Source organism: Scleropages formosus, chromosome 2, assembly GCF_900964775.1.
Source record: "Scleropages formosus chromosome 2, fSclFor1.1, whole genome shotgun sequence".
In the NCBI taxonomy this organism is placed as follows: Eukaryota; Metazoa; Chordata; class Actinopteri; order Osteoglossiformes; family Osteoglossidae; genus Scleropages; species Scleropages formosus.
In genome coordinates this window covers 22,928,248-22,948,932 of record NC_041807.1, presented here as the reverse complement: position 1 = coordinate 22,948,932, position 20,685 = coordinate 22,928,248, and the positions used below count along the sequence as shown (strand labels likewise).

The window sequence follows — 20,685 nt, the reverse complement described above, 5'->3', positions numbered from 1 at the left end:
CATTATGTTGTTGCTAAGCAACCTGTTTTATCAGAGGGGATTTTACTCCACTAGTGCAACTGGTGTGTTTAGAGGTGTTGCCTTTGAGTTTGTGCTTTGGTCCCATTGAGCAAGGTACTTACCCTGGATTGCTCCAGTAAAAGTTATCCAGCTGTGTAAAGGGGTAAGACACTGTATGTTGCTTAACCTTGTAAATTGCTTTGGGGAAAAGTGTTAAATAAATACCAGCATACTTAAACTAAATATAGATTATGAACTACATCCTTTTATAACTGTCACGGCACCTGCAGCCCTCTGTCTTTATTATGTCTGAGGGAGGATGGAAATGTGGGGAAGCTCTCTGCCCCCAGACACGATGCAGGGCCATGAAGGTTGGTGTTGAGCAAAATTCCCATCATTCAAGTCACAGACAAGCTCATGAGCAATGCAGCATTCAGTTGTGGAATGTCTTCTTCACCATTGGACAGTTTGAAAGGACTTTATTGTGCACACATGGAAGACCTGGCAGAGAAATTTGTCTAATTACACTAAAATGGATGGACTGATGGACTGGTGCGGGGGTGCAGTGGCACAGTGGGTTGGACCGGGTCCCGCTTGGGGTGCCTTGCGACGGACTGGCGTCCCGTCCTGGGTGTGTCCCCTCCCCCTCCAGCCTTACGCCCTGTGTTGCCTGGTAGGCTCCGGCTCCCCGCGACCCCGTATGGGACAAGCAGTTCAGATGGTGTGTGTGTGTGTGTGTGTGAGATGGACTGGTGTCCCATCAAGGGTGTGCAGAAGCACCGCACAGTCCCAGTGGAATACACCAGAATGCCCTGGAGGGAGAGGCCATCAACGGTACTCAGACTGTCAGAAGCTTATATTTCTCCCAATGCCTTGACCTGGGAGTTTTTTTGTTTTCCTTTCTGCGGTTTCCACTTACCATAGTCTAAAGAGTACACTGACAAACTGCTTTCTTTATTGTTTCCATTTTATCATGTTTTGTGTCCCTGTCTGCACTGAATTGTTCAGCGCTGTGTCACTTGGCTGAAAAGAAAGCTTTTCAAAAAAGAATCTAATTAAGATACAACTCCTTGTCGGGGATTTATTACACAGGCTCTACAGAATATAGAACATCTGCTGGTCCTCAGAATAATACTAATTCTAATACTGTATCATTTCCAGTGATGGCTGTTGCTGTTTGTTAACATTTTGGTTTGACTTATATTAAATTGCTTTTAATGTCAATTTTATTAGTGTCCTGATTCCATTAAATGTCTATGCCATTCCCTCCAACCTGACAGAAATTTCATTCTTTTGAACTGCCACAGGAATGCATGTGGTTAGAGATGCCTGATAAACTAAGAAATGAACTCCTTCAGCTATCGATATTTTAACTCCATATCTTCAAGATGTGTTATTGCTTATTTCATACAATTCAAAATTTATATATTAATTTAGAAATTCCTAAATGGGCAAACAAAGCAGTGTTTGGTGTTCATTATATATTCAATCAGACTTCATATTATACTGTATTTATTTAGGAGGAAAAGGGAAGATCAAAGAACAAAAGGAAAAAATAGTTGCCCTGCGGCGATGAAAGCAACAACATGTTTTGCATATATAAAAAACGCCAGACACAAAAGAAAAATGCATTTGCATAAAACTGGAGGAGTTTTTTCTGTCCTTGCAGACTTAATAAACTGGGATCAAACGTGAAGGTAACGGCAGCTCAACTCGGCGTACTTTCTGGTTTCACCAGCGCGTCTATGGCAACGACGCAACCCGACGACGGGGATCATGGCAACGGCGTCCTTGGCAACGGGACGTCAACAGATCCAGCGAAGAGCTGAGAACATACTGGCTCGTTCGATCGGAGTTCTCTGCCCGCAAATAAGCATGTCTTTCGAGATCTCAGCCTCCAGACGTCCCCTTGACCCCAGCTACGACTCGCAGCCCATGGATGTCCAGCCTCGGACCTCGGACAGTGCGGCGCAAGGGCAGCTGGCGCTGTCCTCCTCCGGCTCGGCCGCAGCGGGGCTCCGCTCGTCCCGGTTCAGCCCGGCCGAATGGCTGGAAAGGAACCGCTCGGTGCTCCGGCAGGCGGCCGCCCAGCGCCGCTCCGCCCAGAGGCTGACACTCGAGTCGAGAAGCGTGCAGGCGGAAGCGGAGGAGAGGACGCTGCGCTCGCAGGCTCGCAGCACCCAGAGGCTCGGCGAGCGGCTCGAGGAGATCCACGCGCGCAGGTCGGAGCTGCAGAGACACGTGGAGCTGGTGGCGGGGGAGACGGAGCTGCTGGTGGCGCTCAGGAGGCGCCTGGAGAAGGCGCTGGATGCCAGCGAGACCCCCATGATCATCTCGACCCACAATCTGACCTGCAGGGAGGGCCGCATCGGGCCGGACCTGGTCAAGGACACCGTGGAGGACGAGCTCATCAAGGTCCACCAGTAACGTGATCTTGGGTAGCAATGCAGCGCAATCCCTGTTAGTCTCCTCCTGGACACCAGACATACAGATGTGATGTGATGTGGCATGTAGTCGAGGTTTAAATTAACAGTATTAAAAGAAGTGCCTGGGCCAGTGGGTGGCGTAGTGGCTAGCGCTGTAGCCTTGCAGTCTAAATGTGGGTTTGAATCCATCCTCCTGTTGCAGCACCCTTGATCAGGCATGCTAAGTCTGAACTGGTGCAGTAAATATTGCAGTGCCATATAAAGTGGTAAATTCACTTTAAAAATGATTCCCTAACATTGTATACTGGACAAAGATATTCCTAAAATTGGTTATTAATGCTGCTATAAATAATGGTAATACATAGTAAAGAAAGGAAGAAAATCAGACCAGGCCATTTCAGTCAAGGGGTGTCCAACCTGAGGTTTGCGAGAACACTTCTAACACAATTGTAGCAATGGAGGCATGTTACGATACATTATTATGGTGGTTACATAATATTCTATACCTACCATAAATGAATCACATGATAATACTGTTATAGATAGACACACGCAACTCACCTGAATAGAATACAATGATTTGGACAGTTAAGAATGTTTTACACGTGTGGTGCTTGGACTAGTTGGAAGTAATTATTGAAGCCCTTGGCCAAAAAAAGACTCGACACCCATTGCACAAGTCCATGGTCTCTCTTTTATTACTGTGTTTAAAACATTTCTGTTCTCTCCCAGGCCATGTAGAACTCCACTGCGTACTATTATCAATATTCTTCCTCTCCCGCTATCTAACAAGCTGTTATTCCACTGAACAGGACATTTTTTAAATAATTGTTAATGCACAGCGATTTTATGGGACTTGAATAAGTCCAAAACTAAAAGCCATGCATTATTAATACAGGCGCTGGTTTTTGATATCTGCAGCAATGAGGATAGTGTGAGGGTGTGAGGGTTTGTTTGCTCATTTGTATGTGTTTATTGCAGGAGGTGGAACTAATCCAAAGTGTCCAGGCCCTCCTGAAAAGAACACTAACCCAGGTCATCGATCAGATAAGGTGTCATAAACCTTTATGTTCCTGCATTTTCTTTGTCTTGATAAAGCAGGGAATGGATGCAGTCTTAACATCTATTCATTTAGCAGATGCTTTTCTCCAAAGCAACTTTCCATGAATATTACAGTATACAGTAGTATCAGCCCACCCCTTATTCACCCAAAGTGATTTACACTGCTAGATACACTACTTACAATGAGTCACTCATGCATACACCAGTCAAACATACTTTCTCTCTGTCACTCACACATTATGGGTGATTTTGCAGTCACCAATATGCCTGAAAAGGCATATCTTTGAACTGTGCAAGGAAACCAGAGCTCCCAGTGGAAAACCCATGGACAACATGCAAACTCCACACAGACTGAGCCGGGATTGAACCCTCATCCTCATCCTCATCCTCATCCATAATGAGGCACTGTAAAACAGCAACACGTCTCACTAGGCCACCATAAACCTTCTCAGGTAGAGCTTGGTTTCTAAAGGATGACATTGCTTAGAAGGCTGTGGTAGGGTTCCTGTTAATTGTTTCCCCAGTGGCAGACTGTCTCTTGGAATTAGATTCCAGGCATAAATTTCCAAACTGTTGGCTTGTTAGTGAAATGTGTTATCAGGGATAATGAGGCTGCGGAGATGTCTCTATAAAGAACTGCCACCTCTGTCCAGAGATGAGTGCTATTTATTTGTTTGATGTATTATTTTAAAGATTTTATTTCTTTGGCCTGCAGTGGCACTGCTGCATAAACTCCCTGTTCTCCAGTCATTCACCTTTGTCCACTATTCAGGGCATGTTTTCCCACATTTTTGAGCACATCACCCAATCTGCATATGCTACAGTGCTGAGTCGTAATGCACCACTGAGAGGCTGTTCTTTATTTTTTAATGATGCATATTTTGGGTGCGGGCTTGGACGGCTTCCTAGAAATCCTAGAAATGCATCTAGAAATAACTGTTGTGATGCTGAATCTTGGGAGGGATAAATGTGGTCTCAGGTGATAAAAGAATCAGCGGTGGATACTGGGCCATTGACCATCTTCTAGAATCTAGCAGAACCCACGGGACCCATTTTTACAAGTCAGCATGCATTCTTTCCTGGAGTTCCGTTCAAGAATTTCCAGAATTAATCTATCCAGACACCTTGCCAGTAACAAACTTTATTGTGCGTCCACTCCCAGGTCCAACCGGGAGGTGAAGACGATGCTCGAACTGGACTGGTCGGACAAGTCGCAGGCGTACAGCATGGATGACTGTTGCGCCCACTACAGCAACGGCAGCATGGACACTCAGTTCCACCCCATCTCAGCCAAGCTTCATGAACAGTGAGGTTCATTAGCCCCCCTCTTGTTGTTCAGCATCCCTTCTGCTCTGTTGGTCATACAGTGGGTCGAGAATCTGGTGACTCCAAAACAGATGAGAAAATGGTTATGGTAATGAATGCTCATTCCTCAAAGTGGTGGCAGCGATGATTTTGCAAAAATTTTCAGTTTCATCTTTTGGCCTTTGTCTGTCTAAACGATGAATCACTTTATTTTAATTTCTTTGAGATTTTCGACAAGATCCTGTTTACAGCAATGAGAACCCATGGTGTTACGGGGTCGCAGAGACTACGACGACATTTTGAACATACGAAAAACAAAAGATCAACAATGACAGGCACTTGAACTGTCACCTGAGGTGGTCTGACTCAGCCCCTGCACCGGATGACAATTCAGCAGTGCGCCTAATAACGGAAATGGAAGCTTTATAATAATCTCCACAGACCATGTACAACTTGACAATACGCAAAACTACTGAATAGAACCTCCCAATAGAAATACAGAATTTTTAGGATTGTTGTGTTTTCCTGTTGGGGGGTGCGGTGGCGCAGTGGGTTGGACCACAGTCCTGCTGTCCAGTGGGTCTGGGGTTTGAGTCCTGCTTGGGGTGCCTTGTGACGGACTGGTGTCCCGTCCTGGGTGTGTCCCCTCCCCCTCCGGCCTTATGCCCTGTGTTGCCTGGTTAGGCTCTGGTTCCCCGTGACCCTGTATGGGACAAGCGGTTCTGAAATGTGTGTGTTTTCCTGTTCATTATCAGCATTTGGCTCATTTCCTTCTTTCCGTTCCCTCCAACGTGTGAAGCAGTACTAGTCACTCCAGATCAGTAAGAGGTGCTCTACAGCAAGGCCCTTTTCAGACTTAAACTAACAACCTTCTGTCAGTCGTAACCTGTTTTTGTTATTTCCCATTTGCGTGGCAGTTATACATTATGGATGGTATTTTTAGTTATAATTTGATCAAGTAGAACATTTCAGATAGTTTCATTTTGAATGATACAGCAGGATTTACCAAAGAGATGACCCTGCAAACCTTGGGTCGAGGTCTATGCTCACGTGCGCCACCTAGTGTCTCCATTGCTCATTCGCTCACTGTCCGCTGTTAAGACAGTAAAGGTTATTTGCCTCCTGTCCACTGGAGGGCAGCAGATGACCACAACATTTATGAATGCTTAAAATACCACACACACCTTCTGAACCGCTTGTCCCATACGGGGTCGCGGGGAACCAGAGCCGACCCGGCAGCACAGAGCATAACGCCGGAGGGGGAGGGAACACACCCAGGACGGGACGCTAGTTCGTCGCAAGGCACCCCAAGTGGGACTCGAACCCCAGACCCACTGGAGAGCAGGACCCGGTCCAACCCACTGCACCACCACACCCCCGGTCGCTTAAATACCAATGTAATTTGATTTTAATTTCTCCAAATTTAATCAGAAAACATTAATTTATGTACTTTTATATTGCATACTGCTGAGGTGGCATGTTTCAGATCTAAAAAAAAAAATCCTGTGGGGGCAGAGGTACAATTTACTCTGTATGCTATTAGCTACCGGAGGCAGCAAGCAGCATAGTAGTTAGAGCCACTGCTTTGGACTCAGAAGAACATACGGTCAAATCCCACCTGCTGCGGTATTTTGCCCCAGCAAAACTTGCCCAGTTGTATAAACAGGTAAAACAGTGTAAGTTGCTTTGGAGAAAAGTGATGGCTGAATAATTGTGATATTATAGTGTCATTTCCAGAATATAAATTGAAAGTGCAAATTATCTGGAGGCCAGTTTGCATCACAAGAAATAAGAAAAGCCTTTTGAAATAAGCCTTCCGGTAACATATTCAAATTAATTCATATCAGAGTTGTCTACAGCAATTCCCAGACGTTAAATGACATGCAAAGTTCTTACACCAAACCTGTGAGGATTTGAAGTGCACGGTGTATCCACTTTAATTGGATCACACCCCTTCCTGGTCACCTGGCACTGTCATGGACCTTGGACCTGTGGGAGGGGGTGCTTCAGGCCCGAACGGCTTCATCAGCAGAGCTGCCCGTCTAGTAGGCGTGGTCTCGGTGGGGCAGGAGCCAACTGAGCCACGTTCAATACATACACTGCACCATCAGATCTCACTCCACATGTCTTCTCTCTCTTCCCACTCATGGTTTTCCCCGCAGTAAAAATGCCACGCTCAGCGGTCCGCGCAGACCCCCACCCGGTCCCGCTCAGTGACCGGTAAACAACCGAGAGAATGATCACCTCTGACATGCTATTTTTACTTCTTCGGTTGCCTGGTGAAGAATTGCACGGATTCAGGTTTGAGCACATTATTCACCCACTTGAAGTGCGTTCAGGTGTGTGACCTCTATGAGGCTCCATCTGGGATTGGAACTGGTAGCCATTTGTTCACCAGTCCAGTTTACTAGTCACAACATGATCCGTTTCCTGACACATTAATGCTATAATTACTATTTATAATGGCTATTTACAGTGACACTTTTCTCCAAAGGGGGGTAAATAGCAGGGTAAATTTTACTGTATGGATTCAGGGTTAGTACCATGACCAAGGGCACTACAGGGGTTCAAAAGGATTTCTATGTAATACCCCGAATTCATCTAACGGGGAATTTCTTCATATTTACATGAGCTAAAGGAGATCGGAGCCAGGCCTCTCCTTACTTTTAGTTTGTCTCGAGCTGTGTCAAGTTCTCAACCTCCTCAACCTCCATTACACGTGGTTTGCTAGTTTCACCTGTTATAACAGCAGTAATCTTGGTCCTGTTCGAACTTTCCAAACACTCATCTTTGAGTGCAAATTCATCGGCGTTGTTTTCATTGATTTGTGCAAGTAGACAGTCAAGCACTATTAGAAAATGGTTGTGCTTTGATAACTAATGTTACTTACTGCACATATTGTGTCCATTTTAATGGGATTTGGTGATATTTTAGCACAACTGGGTGTCAGATTAGGGGCTCAGGAATATGTAAGTTTTTTACATGGAAGAAAATGGTAATTATGTCACTTGAGTTATGAGGGGGTTCAGCTGTACAAAGGACTTTCCAGGAACAAATTACCTGCATAAGGAGGGGAGGGCTGTGCACTCAAGTACACTCTTGTTGGAAGTGTGTAGGTCTGGTTATTGTTTTCTTGCATGTAAAGATAATTTATTATTTTATTGAATAACCCTTAAACGTGTCAGGAGCTGAGGGTTTGAACGCCTTACTCCTGGCTGCCCTTTGCCCTTCAGTGCGTCCGACCATGAGAGCTGGGCGAAGTTTACACATGGCAACCTTGTGCAGAGTGACCGGGCACAGAAGGCCTCCGCGGAACTGCGGCTGCTGGCGGAGCGTGTGCTGCAGGAGACGGCCGAGGACCTGCACGCCCAGGCTGCCGCTGTCGACCTTGCCTTAGCCCACCGGTGCCGGGAGGTCAGTGAGGCCAAGGTGCAGCTTGAGCTCCACCTCAGTCAGGTAGGGAGAGAGACGGGACAGAACCGGGTCCTGCACTATGACTTGAACCAAGCCCCAGGCTTAATTAAACAAGTCATTGTGTGTGTGTGTGTGTGTGTGTGTGTGTGTGTGTGTGTGTGTGTGTGTGTGTGTGTGTGTGGCCAGACCCAGGAACAGATCAGTGCACAGGAGCGGAGCATTGTAGCACTGGAGCAGATCCTACGGAATAAAGAGGCACCTCTGAGGGTGGCTCAGTCCCGACTCCACCACCGTGCACGGAGGCCCAACGTGGAGCTGTGCCGTGATGACCCACAGATCAGGTCAGTATCTCAGGGAGCTCAGAAAATGCATGATATGACACATAATACAGCATGATTGAACTCTATTGTCTGATTTCTGTGAAATTTGTTCTGCATCACAAGAGCTCTATCCATCAAAAACAATGACTTGTTCACACAACAAGGGCAAAAACACAAAGGTGGGTGGGTGGATTGATCGATGGATGGATAGGTAGATTGATATAAACATACATAACACACATGTTCCCTGACTAAACCACTGTAGCAATGAGGCTAAAAGCCCAAGCCTACTGAAATGAATAATGCCTATGGTCATAGATATCAAACATAACTATTTAATACATCAAATAGATGGCCAGCTGGTAAGCATAGTGCTGGGTTCAGATCCAAAGGTCATACGGTCCCATCCCAGCTGCTGCCATAGTGCCCTTAAGCAAGACACTTACCCAAAAAGTTGCTCCACTGGAAATTACCCACATGTATAATAAACTGGTAAATCATTGTAAGCAGCTTAACAGTACAAGTTGTGGGTAACACTGGTGAGTAGCACCTGTTCTATGGGTTTTGACATAAGTTTGATTCCCATTCATTCTCCAAGAAGTTTACATGTTGGTCACCTGCAGTTTTTCCAGGCGTTCTGATTTCCTCCCGTAGTCCAGAACCACGTGCTACAGGTGAACTGGTGACTGTGAACTGCCCTTGGTGTGAGTTATATTGCCTTGCTGTATAAATAAATGGGTGTATGACTGCAGGGAGTTTAATGCAGTGTATCTAACACTGTAAGTCACCTTGGGTAAAGATTTCAGCTAAATAGTAGATAATCACTCAAAGTCACTTGGAAGAAGTTTGTTAATTTAACAAATGTATCTCAAAAGCAAAACACCAGCTGAGCTGGTCCCAGTTCTCTTGCCCATCTGATTTAATCCCTGCCTGTATGTGGTCAGTCTGGTTGCCGAGGTGGATGAGCTTGAGCGCACCCTGGAGACCCTGCGGAGACAGCTGTCCGAGTCGCGGCGCTCTCTGGAATGCCTGGAGGAGACACGTCTGACACTCGTGAAGGACATCGCCAACAAGACCCACAGCCTGCTGATCGACGGAGAGCTCTGCACAACCCACCGCACCCGCTACCCCACCGCCACCACGCTGGCTGGCTACTGAGGGCAAGGTTGCCTCTTACTTCCTTTGTGTGTCGTGACCTTTCTCTGAGTGCTTTGGTTTCCTCCCATAGTCCAAAGACATGTTTTTTTTTCAAATGAACTGGTAACTCTAAGTTACCCTTATTGTGAAAGAGTGTGTATATGTGTGTGATTGTCCTGCAATGGACTGGCGTACCATCCCTCACACTCTGTACTTACAGGATAGGCTGTATTGGACAAGCAGTTTATTGATGATGGAAGGATGGATGGATGAATTTTCTTCGCCTGACTTCTCTGAAATTTGTTCATTGGAGAATGAACACAACCATCGTTTACCCTGAGAGCCAACAGACGGCAGTAAAGAGCACTCAACCCAAAAGGAACTGTGGTTAAGGATTTAACAATTCAACTTACTTAGAAACAGTGTTTTAAACTCATAGAAACATTTACATTTAGGTGATGCTTTTTTCTGGAGCAACTTAAAGTTATTCACCTATTCATACAACTGGGTAATTTTAATTTTAGGGTAAGGATCTTACTCTATACTTTTGCAGTGTTTTCAGTTTCTGCAGTGTTGGGGATCAAGGGCAAGATCATTTGGAACATTACACATGTTTATGCAGTGTAGCAACAATCAACGGTCAACAATCTAATGGTAATATATTAAGGTCTAACAAAGTATTTTTATAGCTATATCTGTCACTTTGCACAATCTACCTTCTTTTAAAATATTGGGGAATGTCTGTATTTTCATCCTTTTATTGACTAAATGCGAATGGACAACTCAGATTGCAGACAAACTTTTAGTCCCAGTTGTCTTGGTAAGGTGAGGAGCCGGTGTAAAAATTACTCTTTGTCACTCTATCGCCCCCTTATCTCCCTTTTCACATCCCCGTTAACCCCATCGATTGTATTTACTTCAGCCTAACTTGAAAACCTAGTAATGCTACAAAAAAGCTGAAAGCTAAAACTCAGCATAGTTTTTTGTGGGAGTAGCCGTGGGGTGTGTGTATTTTCATCGGTGGAGTTCATCTTTGTTGCAGAGTGTCCGTATTTTGCTTGCCCACTCATCCTGACACTTCCTCGTTGCCTCACTGCCATGCTGTGCTGCGGCAACAGTGTTCAAGCAGTTAAAATTCAAACAGAAGCAATAAAAAGGCAAGGAAACACGCTTCTAATTTACATACACCTGTGCATGGGATTATTTACCATGTTACCTGCAGTTGCTCTTATTTACTCTGGATACAATGAGATGCGATTCAGAGTATTCAGCAGGGGCCAGCAAAGGTATGATGAGCGCATGGCCCGGCAGGCGGAAAGGATTGAAAAGAGAACTAATTTCACTTTGAACATCAACAGTCATTTGCATTTAAAGGACATTCCTAATGGGACACACTTCCTGTGCGCAAATGCTGAGCGGAAGGAGGCCGATTTACATGTCGCTGTTATTAAAGAACTGTGACCGAGGAAGGCGATAGAGCAGGCAGTAGGGAACTTCTCTGAATTATGAAAGACATTTGTGCAACACTTTCCACTGTCTTCCCAAGCTTGAAATAAAATTTTTCATTTGCATAATATTTGCATAAACGGTGACTAGACGTATTTCAGACACAGCACTCTTGTGGGACGTTCATCCAGAGAGGAATATTTCCACAGGAGGGGGGGAAACCCTGATGGAAATTACCTCTCAATGATCAAGTCAGTTTTTTAGCTCCCTAGTGTGGCACAACTGAGCTTCATCAGCAGGGGGGACACTAGGTATTACCTCCTGATGGACTAAGGAAACAGATGCCAGAATATAGATGTGATGCTCCATTGCGACCAATCCAAACCTCCCCAGGAGACAGAGGGAATAAACTCCATTTGAACTTCAGTTAGCAAAATGGGTAAGGACAGTATAATAACCAGAAAGCTAAAAGTTGAAGTCGCACAAGGGGCTCCATTGCCGTAGCCCTTGAGCGCGGTACTTAACCCAAATCATCGCAGTAAAAAAATGGAAAATGGCATTGCACTAGTGCCAGGTAATCATCCAAAGAATTATAATGGGGTCCCAAGGATATTGTGTATTGTGCTCTCTAGAACCGTTGGGATGATTATTTTGACTAGGGTAATTACTGCCCTTGGGAGGGTGAGAGATGGCAGGGATAATGTGAGTCCACTGGACAACTAAGAGTATAATGACCAAGAATGCAGGGAGTGTGATACTTCCGGCTAAGGTGACTTGAACAGATTGACCCATTTATACAGCTGGGTAATTCTTACTGTATCAGTTGGGGTTAAGTACCTCAATCAGCAGTACTGCAGCAGGTAGTGGAGTTCAAACGCAGGTCATTGGATTACAAGGCAACAGCTTTGAGCACTACACCATCTGTAGCGTAGACCCCTATAATATTGACTTCCTTAAGAGATGGTATACTCTCGTCCATGGATTTCATGTATCGTCATGTAGAAATTCTGATTGTTCAAGGATCTATGACTTCAGTGGAGCTTCTGCCCACCCATGTGGGATTGTTTTTCATTTTAAATCTCATTTCTTTTCCAGATTTCATTGAATTTTATTACACAAGTCTAGAGTATTCCCAGCACCTTAATGTTTTAAGAGCAATTACACACACTTGCGCACCCATGCAGTATTCGTGATGCAGAGCTTCTTATCATGAAATATAGGTTAAATATTTCAGTGATGTTCTCTGGAATGCTACACATGATGCAATTTGAATGTTTATGGGTAAAGTATGCATTTCATCTTCCTGGATTGTTTTTATTTTTTTGGCAAGAATTTTGATTGAACATTAAATGCAAAGTTTGTGCTTGGTAGTGCAAAAATGGTTTCATGGAGCCATAAGTGTCATTAAAAACACACCAGTAACCTCTCACTGTAAAACAAAATTGATTTTTGAACTTTTTGGCTAGAAGAGTTAAATAACGATAAGTTAAATTAGATCCGGCTCTTCTTTGCTTTACTGTTCACCCAGTGAACAAGACAAGCATCTAGTAGATGTAGGGTGATGATATAAAGTCCAAGTTTGATGGCAAAGGAAACACACACACACACACACACACACACACACACACACACACACACACACCTTCAGAGCCGCTTGTCCTATATGGGGTCACGGGGAACCGGAGCCTACCCAGCAACACAGGGCGTAAGGCCGGAGGGGGAGGGGACACACCTAGGACAGGACGCCAGTCCGTCGCAAGGTACCCCAAGCGGGACTCGAACCCCAGACCCACCGGACAGCAGGACTGTGGTCCGCGCCACCGCGCCACCACACCCCTGGCAAAGGAAACATGAAATTCAAATTTGGTTGGAAAACAACCTATAAACTTAAACAGGTAAATGGCCTGAGCATCTTCTCAGCCTTGGTTGAGGGGAAAATGCCATGTTGTGGCAATTTGGTCTAACAATGAATTTCAGCTAAAAACAAAATAGTGTAAAAACTGGCAAATCTTCTGCTTGGACAACAGATTAACATTTGGCAGAAAATAAGAATTTTTCCCATGTCTTGGCTTCCCTTCTATGGTCGTGTCCACAGCTGGACATGTGCATTTCAGCTTGATCAAAGTTATGTTGTACAAAACAATGGCTCACAAAGCCAAGTTTAAAAATCTGCGTTGGAAAAATTATTGGAAAGCAGCTCACCGGAAGTCAACATCAGCTCTGCAGTATTAAAGTGCATGCAGTTTTTTTGAAAGATACAGAAATTCCCATTTTGAAACTAGATAGAAATTGAGACGTTGACTCCTGGTGAGCCCTTTCTGTCTGCCACCAGAATGTTCTTCCACTTGTAACCTTAGAGTTAAAATGGGGGAGTCCGTTGTGATTGTTACTGAATCCATTGTCTGGTTGTTCTTCATCCATCAGCTGGTCCCTGTTGTGTTGTAGGATGTAATTCACTATTAAATATGGTGTCTGCTTTGGTGTTCAGAGTGGGGGATGATATACCAGTGACTCTGGTGCCATACATCTAAGGAGTGTGTTACACACGTGGTGGTGTGATTACGCAGCTGAAGCTCACTGGTTCGAATCCCCTCTCCTGCTGAAGTACCCTTGGTTGAAGTACTTGCCATAAACTTCTCCAGTAAAAATTATGCAGCTGTATAAATATATGCAAAGACATTTTTTAAACACCACTGAGCAATTTCTGCATGATTGTCTGTGTCTTATTCTACTACATCCTAGTTTTTCAGAAATTCTTTCATTAAAATATTCTGTAATAATAATGCAGATTTTTTCTTCACAAATGTTATTTTGCTGCTTAGCTGGCATGTATATCTGACCTACAGGTCTACTGTTTTTGCAGCTACATATTTTTGCTGATTTTTTTTGGCAGAGCAGTAAAATGAATTTCCCTTCTCAGTTGTGCCACAGTAGGGCCTACCTGGAAACTCAGGTGAGCAGCATTCAGCTTTGCAAGTCCACGTGTTGTCCCACTACGCTCCTGATGGAATCTACTACAGCATGTTTCCTTTGTATTATCTATGCTCTATAATCATCAATGGTCAGGAGGGAAGTTGAGACAGAATCCCCCAGTTTACTACCTGAGAGGGTTTCTTCACTGTTGTTGGCCAGGTCTTACAAATAAATACTGTCCATCTTGCATGCCCATTGTGGACATGCCTGGGAGGTGATGAAATGCACAGCAACATTTCACTACCATGTAGGCTTCAAGCCTGGAATTCAAATAAAATTCCAAATCAAATTACTAATAAGAAATATGGCTTTCCACTGAGAGCAGCTTCAAAAATAAGAATCAGAAAAATAAGCCAGGAGCAGGTATCCTATGCAAAGAAAGACGTGTCTAAAAAGTCCAGCAATTTAAAATGTGTCATAGAATATTTAGGGGTTTGACTCGGTTGTGCTATAAATTCCTGGCACTTTGATACTGTATATTTATGACAAGCTTACGCTGCTCAAATTTAAAGATTTAGATTTTCCCTTCAAATGTACTTGTTAAACTCATCACAAACTTTTTTTGACAAAAGATATGGAACATAAGTCAGTTAATCTTACATGTCTGCCAAGAAAGTGTATTTTCTGCTGCAGTTCACACCAGCAGCTCTCTACAAATATGTGGCTGACTCACATGTATCTAATTTAGAAACATTAACACACACACATTTTCAGAACCGCTTGTCCTATACGGGGTTGCGGGGAACCAGAGCCTAACCCAGCAACACAGGGCGTAAGGCCGGAGGGGGAGGGGACACGCCCAGGACGGGACGCCAGTCCGTCACAAGGCACCCCAAGCAGGACTCAAACCCTAGACCCACCGGAGAGCAGGACCATGGTCCAACCCACTGCACCACCGCGCCCCCTCGAAACATTAACATTCAAACTGAATTCTAACAAATTTCTTAAAAAATGCTATATGGTCACTTCTCCATCGTACTTTGATGTTTGTCCTTGTGCTACATTTACTTGTATCTGTACGTACTTGTGATTTCTCTATAATGACTTTGGCTACTGTTGCTGCGATTGAGTCATGATCTGTTCTTGGATCAATGAAAAACAAATGAAACCTTTGTGCACTGTGACCTTACAATGGACAAGCATTTACTGATAATGGATGGATAATAACTGAACTTGGAGAAAAATTAATGGGAAAAAGCTGATCAGTGTTGGTTTCATCATACGAATGTTTCTGCTGACGCATTTAGACAAAGCAGATATGTGGATTTTATCTCAGATGGTTGCTGGCTGGAGCTGTGAGTTCTTTGTAGGCTGACGAGTACATTCCTAAAAGCATGTGGGTGAAACATGTCTATTTAGCTGAAAATCAATAAAGCCTTGAGGAGAGATGATGAGTCCAGAGGTGTGACTGTGATGTGCAACCACAAACGTGACCACAGATTGATGGCTTCTGGAGCGGCAATGGAACTATTTCCCCCTTTTGAACGTTCAAAAAAGTCCATATTGATCATTGTCTTTGCTCATAATGTAACCTTTATGAAGGCTTTGCCGACTTTCCCCAAAAATGTTGCAGCTCTGCATGAAACGAGAAACAACAGAACACACACTGTCAAAAAAAGTGTCTTAAAATCACACACATGGCAACTGCATTGGAATAACAGTCAGTGTTTACAAATATCACATGAAAAATTTGGTGCAATAGGTAAAAAGTGTCACACAGTGCCTGAGCTGAACATCTGGATATAGGTTGCATCCTGCCTCACGGTGCATGAATCGTGAATGTTCTTCAAATGTTCACATCAAGGACATGGAAGCAGGAAGGTGATGGTAAACCACTTTTTACCATAAAAATCATGCAAGTGGCTTCCATCGTTAGAAATTGATTTGATGACATCTACCCTATAAATAATGAATCTGTGTATAAAGGTTCTAAGCTATATTAAATCCAGCATAGATTTCATTGTTTTGAGTTCATAAAGCTCTCAATGCTTCCAAACTTCATTAATAACCAAGTTGTAGGAGCAGAAGCAGCTCAAACAATTTACCTGTTTGCACCACTGCACCAGCTTTTTCCATGTTCACCGAAGAGCATCACTTCTGTGTTCATTTCCATTTTTCTGTCTCGCAGGAGATCCGCTATCCCTTTTTTCCTTTCTGTGTACAGACTGTCGTATCATCAGACCAAGCGTAGTTATTCATGGCAAAAGTTTTTGACAGACCACAATGTGACCTTTGACCTTTAGGGGATGATGAGGCTAGTCTAGCTGAACTACTTCAGCCTCGATCTAGAGTACCTGTAGGCATCATCTCACAGAGGATACGATGAGGCATGATGTGATTTAAAAAAACTTTACTGAAAGCCCCTAACACATCAGATAATGACCTGATTAATGATTATAATCATAAGTCCTTGCTGTGATTGGACAAAAAAATTGCAATCAGTTTTAAATACAGACCAGCTTTTCATTATCCAAATTGGTGGTGTGCAATTCTTTGTTTGAAAGAGGCTAACCAATCAACTCTCAGCCATGGTGGGGCTGGAGTAGCCTGAAGTGACATGTGCTTTCTGTCAGATGAAGAACTGAGCATGTAATTATCAACTTTCAGTGAAAATTTCTAAACTTACAAGTGCTGCAGAGATTTTTTTTATCTGCACAAAGGTTCTACTCAGAGTAACAAGTGTTTTTCATTCTGTGTATGTGTGTATGTGTGTTATGCAGACATTCATTTATATTACTTTCTCATTTAGCAGACGCATTTCTCCAAAGCCACACAGTAAACAAAAGTGCATTTCACCAACAGACATAAACAAACAGAAAGAGAGACACAATTCTCAAAGTACAGTCACTTACCCAATACCACCATTTTGCCAGCAGACACTGAACGAGTAGCTGCACTTAAAATTGATAGAAAATATAAAGATGATTGTTACAGATGATGTAATGAACATTTATAGAGTTAGAAGACCAGGAAAGAAGTGACTCCAAAAAAGGTGCATTTGAAAATCCTTGAATTCTGAAAGGGATTCAGCAGCTGTGATGGACAGAAGGAGTTCATTCTGTGACACTGGCTCCAAAACACACACACACATTTTCAGAACCGCTTGTCCCATACGGGGTCGTGGGGAACCGGAGCCAACCCGGCAACACAGGGCGTAAGGCCGGAGGGGGAGGGGACACACCCAGGACGGGACGCCAGTCCGTCGCAAGGCACCCCAAGCAGGACTCGAACCCCAGACCCACTGGAGAGCAGGACCTGGCCCAACCCACTGCGCCACCGCACCCCCTATCGGCTCCAAAACAATCAACCTGAAAACTTTTGGTTTTGGTCTGCTTGTGTGTGAGACCATCAAGTGGCCAGAGGTGGAGGAGCACAGTGGTCTTGTCAGGCTTTAGGGAGAGATCAGAACCTGCAGGTTTTGTGATGCAGATCCTTTGACCATCTTGGCAGTGAACCTATATGAGGAAAAAACAACGTTGTTCTTGCCTTTCTACAGCTCACTGGATTCTCTTACTGTCTATATGTCTCTATATTGGTCATATGCTGCTTTGCCTTCGTTCAGCATTATGTCTGACGCAACTTAGTAATGTAGACCACAGACGTTCTGCCCTCTGGCCTGTGTATCTGATGAAACACAGCTTTGAAGTAAAGAAAGGAACTCTGGGCTGTGTGAATGGCTTGACATAACCAGCGGGGGTATTCAGCCCCATCTTTGCTCCACACTAAACTCAGAGCATGGCATCACTGCAAACTATCAGAGGTGAGCAAAGTAGTACAGTACCCAAAAGGGATGGAAACAGCTGTCCATCGCAAACTGTATGGAGCTTCAATTGACAGCAAGATCTCAGAGGCATACCAGAGCAAGGCGAACCATACGGTGGATCTTAGATGGATAGAGGGCAAGCAAGCTGGGCTCAGCTTGCCTCACATTAACCCAATGAGACAACGGAGAGAAGTGAAAAAGTCAAAAAGAAAGTTATAAAAAGAACGGGTGTTATTGTGGGTGTGTGGGGGTGTAAACAGGACTACTGCTGAGCTTGAGCATGATTCAGCCACCGGGGCCGCAGTCCCAGCCCCGCTGCGTCCCCGGTATTACTCATCCGACACCCCACAGGGGGCACCGGAGGGTACTCGCTTCCTGGGCTCATGTTGAGGATCATGCACTCACTGTAGTCACTTTGTGCTCAGTTTCACTCCCCACCCACACACTCATCCCTTTTTAGTTACCTGAAGAAGATGGAGGCAAAGGAAGTCCCAGTTCTCTCCCAAAGGTGTTTGAAAGAGACTTCGAAAGAGAAGTCAAGGTGGATGGTGTATTTAGGGCAGGGTTACAGAGAAACGGGGAACCGCAGGTCATGTTGTGAACCGCAAATGAGTTCAAGGGCTCTGGAGGACACGATCAATTCAATCTTCACACTTACGAGATGTTCATCTGAAAGCTCTCGGTCCATCCCACAACACTGTGAAGGGGCTAATTGCCCAGTGGAGCATTGGTGAAGATAATGGTGGTGATGATGATGTTCTGCGGGGGTTGTGGATCATGCTGGGCTAGACTCAGTTAGCATTGTCAGGAGGCTCAATTCCTATTGGTGGACCATTTGTTGTTGGTGTCACATGGGGTCCACCAGCCCTCAGGATATTAGTCATCATTAACTTTCCCTTCCCATTGTGCTGTTACATTTTTTCCCTCCATCAGTTTCACTGCAAACTCTGTACATGTAGAGATCTTTTCTCTTTTAGTGGGGTGGATAAAAGTTGCTTCCATCTAGTCGCGTTCTTGGCAGAGAGGACAGGTGAGTGGTTGAAAGGAGTTTCAGCACCCACTCTTTTTTACAACCCGAGGATCTATTGCTGGAGGAGTCTTAATGATGATGATGCGCTGTTGCTACGGAGATGCATCGTGGGTATTAAAAATACCCCTGCGATAGAAAATGTCATGTTCATTAAGGCTGTCATCATGGTGCAGCCTCCCGCTTGTTTGCTGTAACGGGGACCTCGCAACCAAATGCTTAGACTCACTCAGCGTTTAAATGAACCGACAGGCGCACACGCAGGGACATACCACATGTCAGATGTAATTCCTCTCCAACTCTAAACTCTCCCTCTCTCAGGTTGCCCCCCCGTGCTAATACTTTGCGTCTGTCACCTGCTCTACCTCATAATCAACAGTGAGGGGATCAAAAAAAGCAGCAGAAGCTGGTTTCAGAGAAGTGTGTGAGGGTTAGCCCATTATCAGGAGAGGAGATTAATGGAAAAAAAATGACCTCATGCAGTAGTGGAGATTAACAATTGGGAGAAAGCAGACCAACCAGTCCAAGAGAACAGATCAACACCTGTGGGAGAGACTACCAACTTTTGAGGACTACAGGTAGGTAGAAGACCAGCGCATATGGGAGAGAACACTAATGGTTAACTACAGGTAGAGAGAAAACCAGCACGTGAGGGAGAACACTAACGGCTGACTACATGTAAAAAGCAGACCAATGCATAGAGGAGAGCACAATCAACAGTTGACTACAGGTAGGGTGCAGACCAACAGATATGAGAGAGACTACCAATATGTACAGAAGATGTGCAGTCAGAAAGGCCATTCGTGTTCATTTGGCACTAAGCAGATGTACAGGGCCTTAACAAATCCCATTTCCATCGTTCGAGCAGCAAGATTGACAGTCCCATTTACTCCTTCTGAACAAGTCTGTCCGAGAGCAGCAGGGAGTCGGGAATCCCATGGGTCCACTTGAGCTCAGCTGGCACAACCACTTCGCCTCAATGAAGAGGAACAGAATGGAAGATTAACAAGACTCTGAGGTGAGGATTCCAGCAGAGTATGAAGATACTGTATAGACCAGAAGGCAGCTGGTGGCATAGTGGGTAGAGCTGCTACCTTACATTCCAAGGTTTGAATTCAACCTCCTGCTGCTGCACCTTGGTGCAAGTCCTAACCTTAAATTGCTCCAGTAAATATTACCCACCTCTATAAATGGTTAAGTCACTGCAAGACACTTTGGGGAAAAGGATTAGTTAAATAAATGGAATACAGAAAAGCAGTAACTCCTATAGTGCACTTTTATTTGAGCCCTTTGATTAATAATTCATAATATAATATTTTTTTTCCATATTTTTAAAAATTTAAAAAATATTTCAAATACAAATATTTGGAGTTCTGTATCTGTTATCCATAAGACGGTTTTCCACATTTGTTTGGTATCAGTAAAGGTATATCTAGTCAATGTGGTATTGTATTTTGCATTTTGTTCTGCACGTACAGTTTTGAAGTTCACAGTACACAATTTCACAACCCCTCAGCACCTCCTTCCCACCCAGCACCTTGGAAATTATAGAACAAAAGAAAGGAATAAAAGAAAACCATTTTATCAAGCTGCCTTGAACATCTGTCTTTACTCTTGTCTGCCAGGGGGGTCCCATGCCATGTGCATATATGTATATTTCAGATTACAGTAACCTGTAACAGCACACATATTTCCATTTATGTAGTATATATGTACTGTATTAAAGATCTCTTATAGCGCAGTTTCATTTAGTGTCGCAAGAACACATTAGGAGCACTAATGGAGCTATTACTGTAAATTACTAGCTGTACA

The 20,685-nt window shown here is 44.2% G+C and overlaps 1 protein-coding gene across 1 annotated transcript; it reads left to right on the top strand.

Annotated features, from left to right (window-relative positions):
• The first annotated feature begins 1,704 nt into the window (after positions 1-1,704).
• Positions 1,705-10,317, top strand: tekt4 (tektin 4). Its single transcript, XM_029249862.1, has 7 exons — positions 1,705-2,415; positions 3,408-3,478; positions 4,651-4,794; positions 8,027-8,249; positions 8,394-8,548; positions 9,472-9,692; positions 9,885-10,317. Exons 1-6 carry the CDS (start codon positions 1,777-1,779, stop codon positions 9,683-9,685), a joined length of 1,446 nt encoding a protein of 481 aa, XP_029105695.1. The 5' UTR covers positions 1,705-1,776; the 3' UTR covers positions 9,686-9,692; positions 9,885-10,317.
• The last annotated feature ends 10,368 nt before the right edge of the window (positions 10,318-20,685 follow it).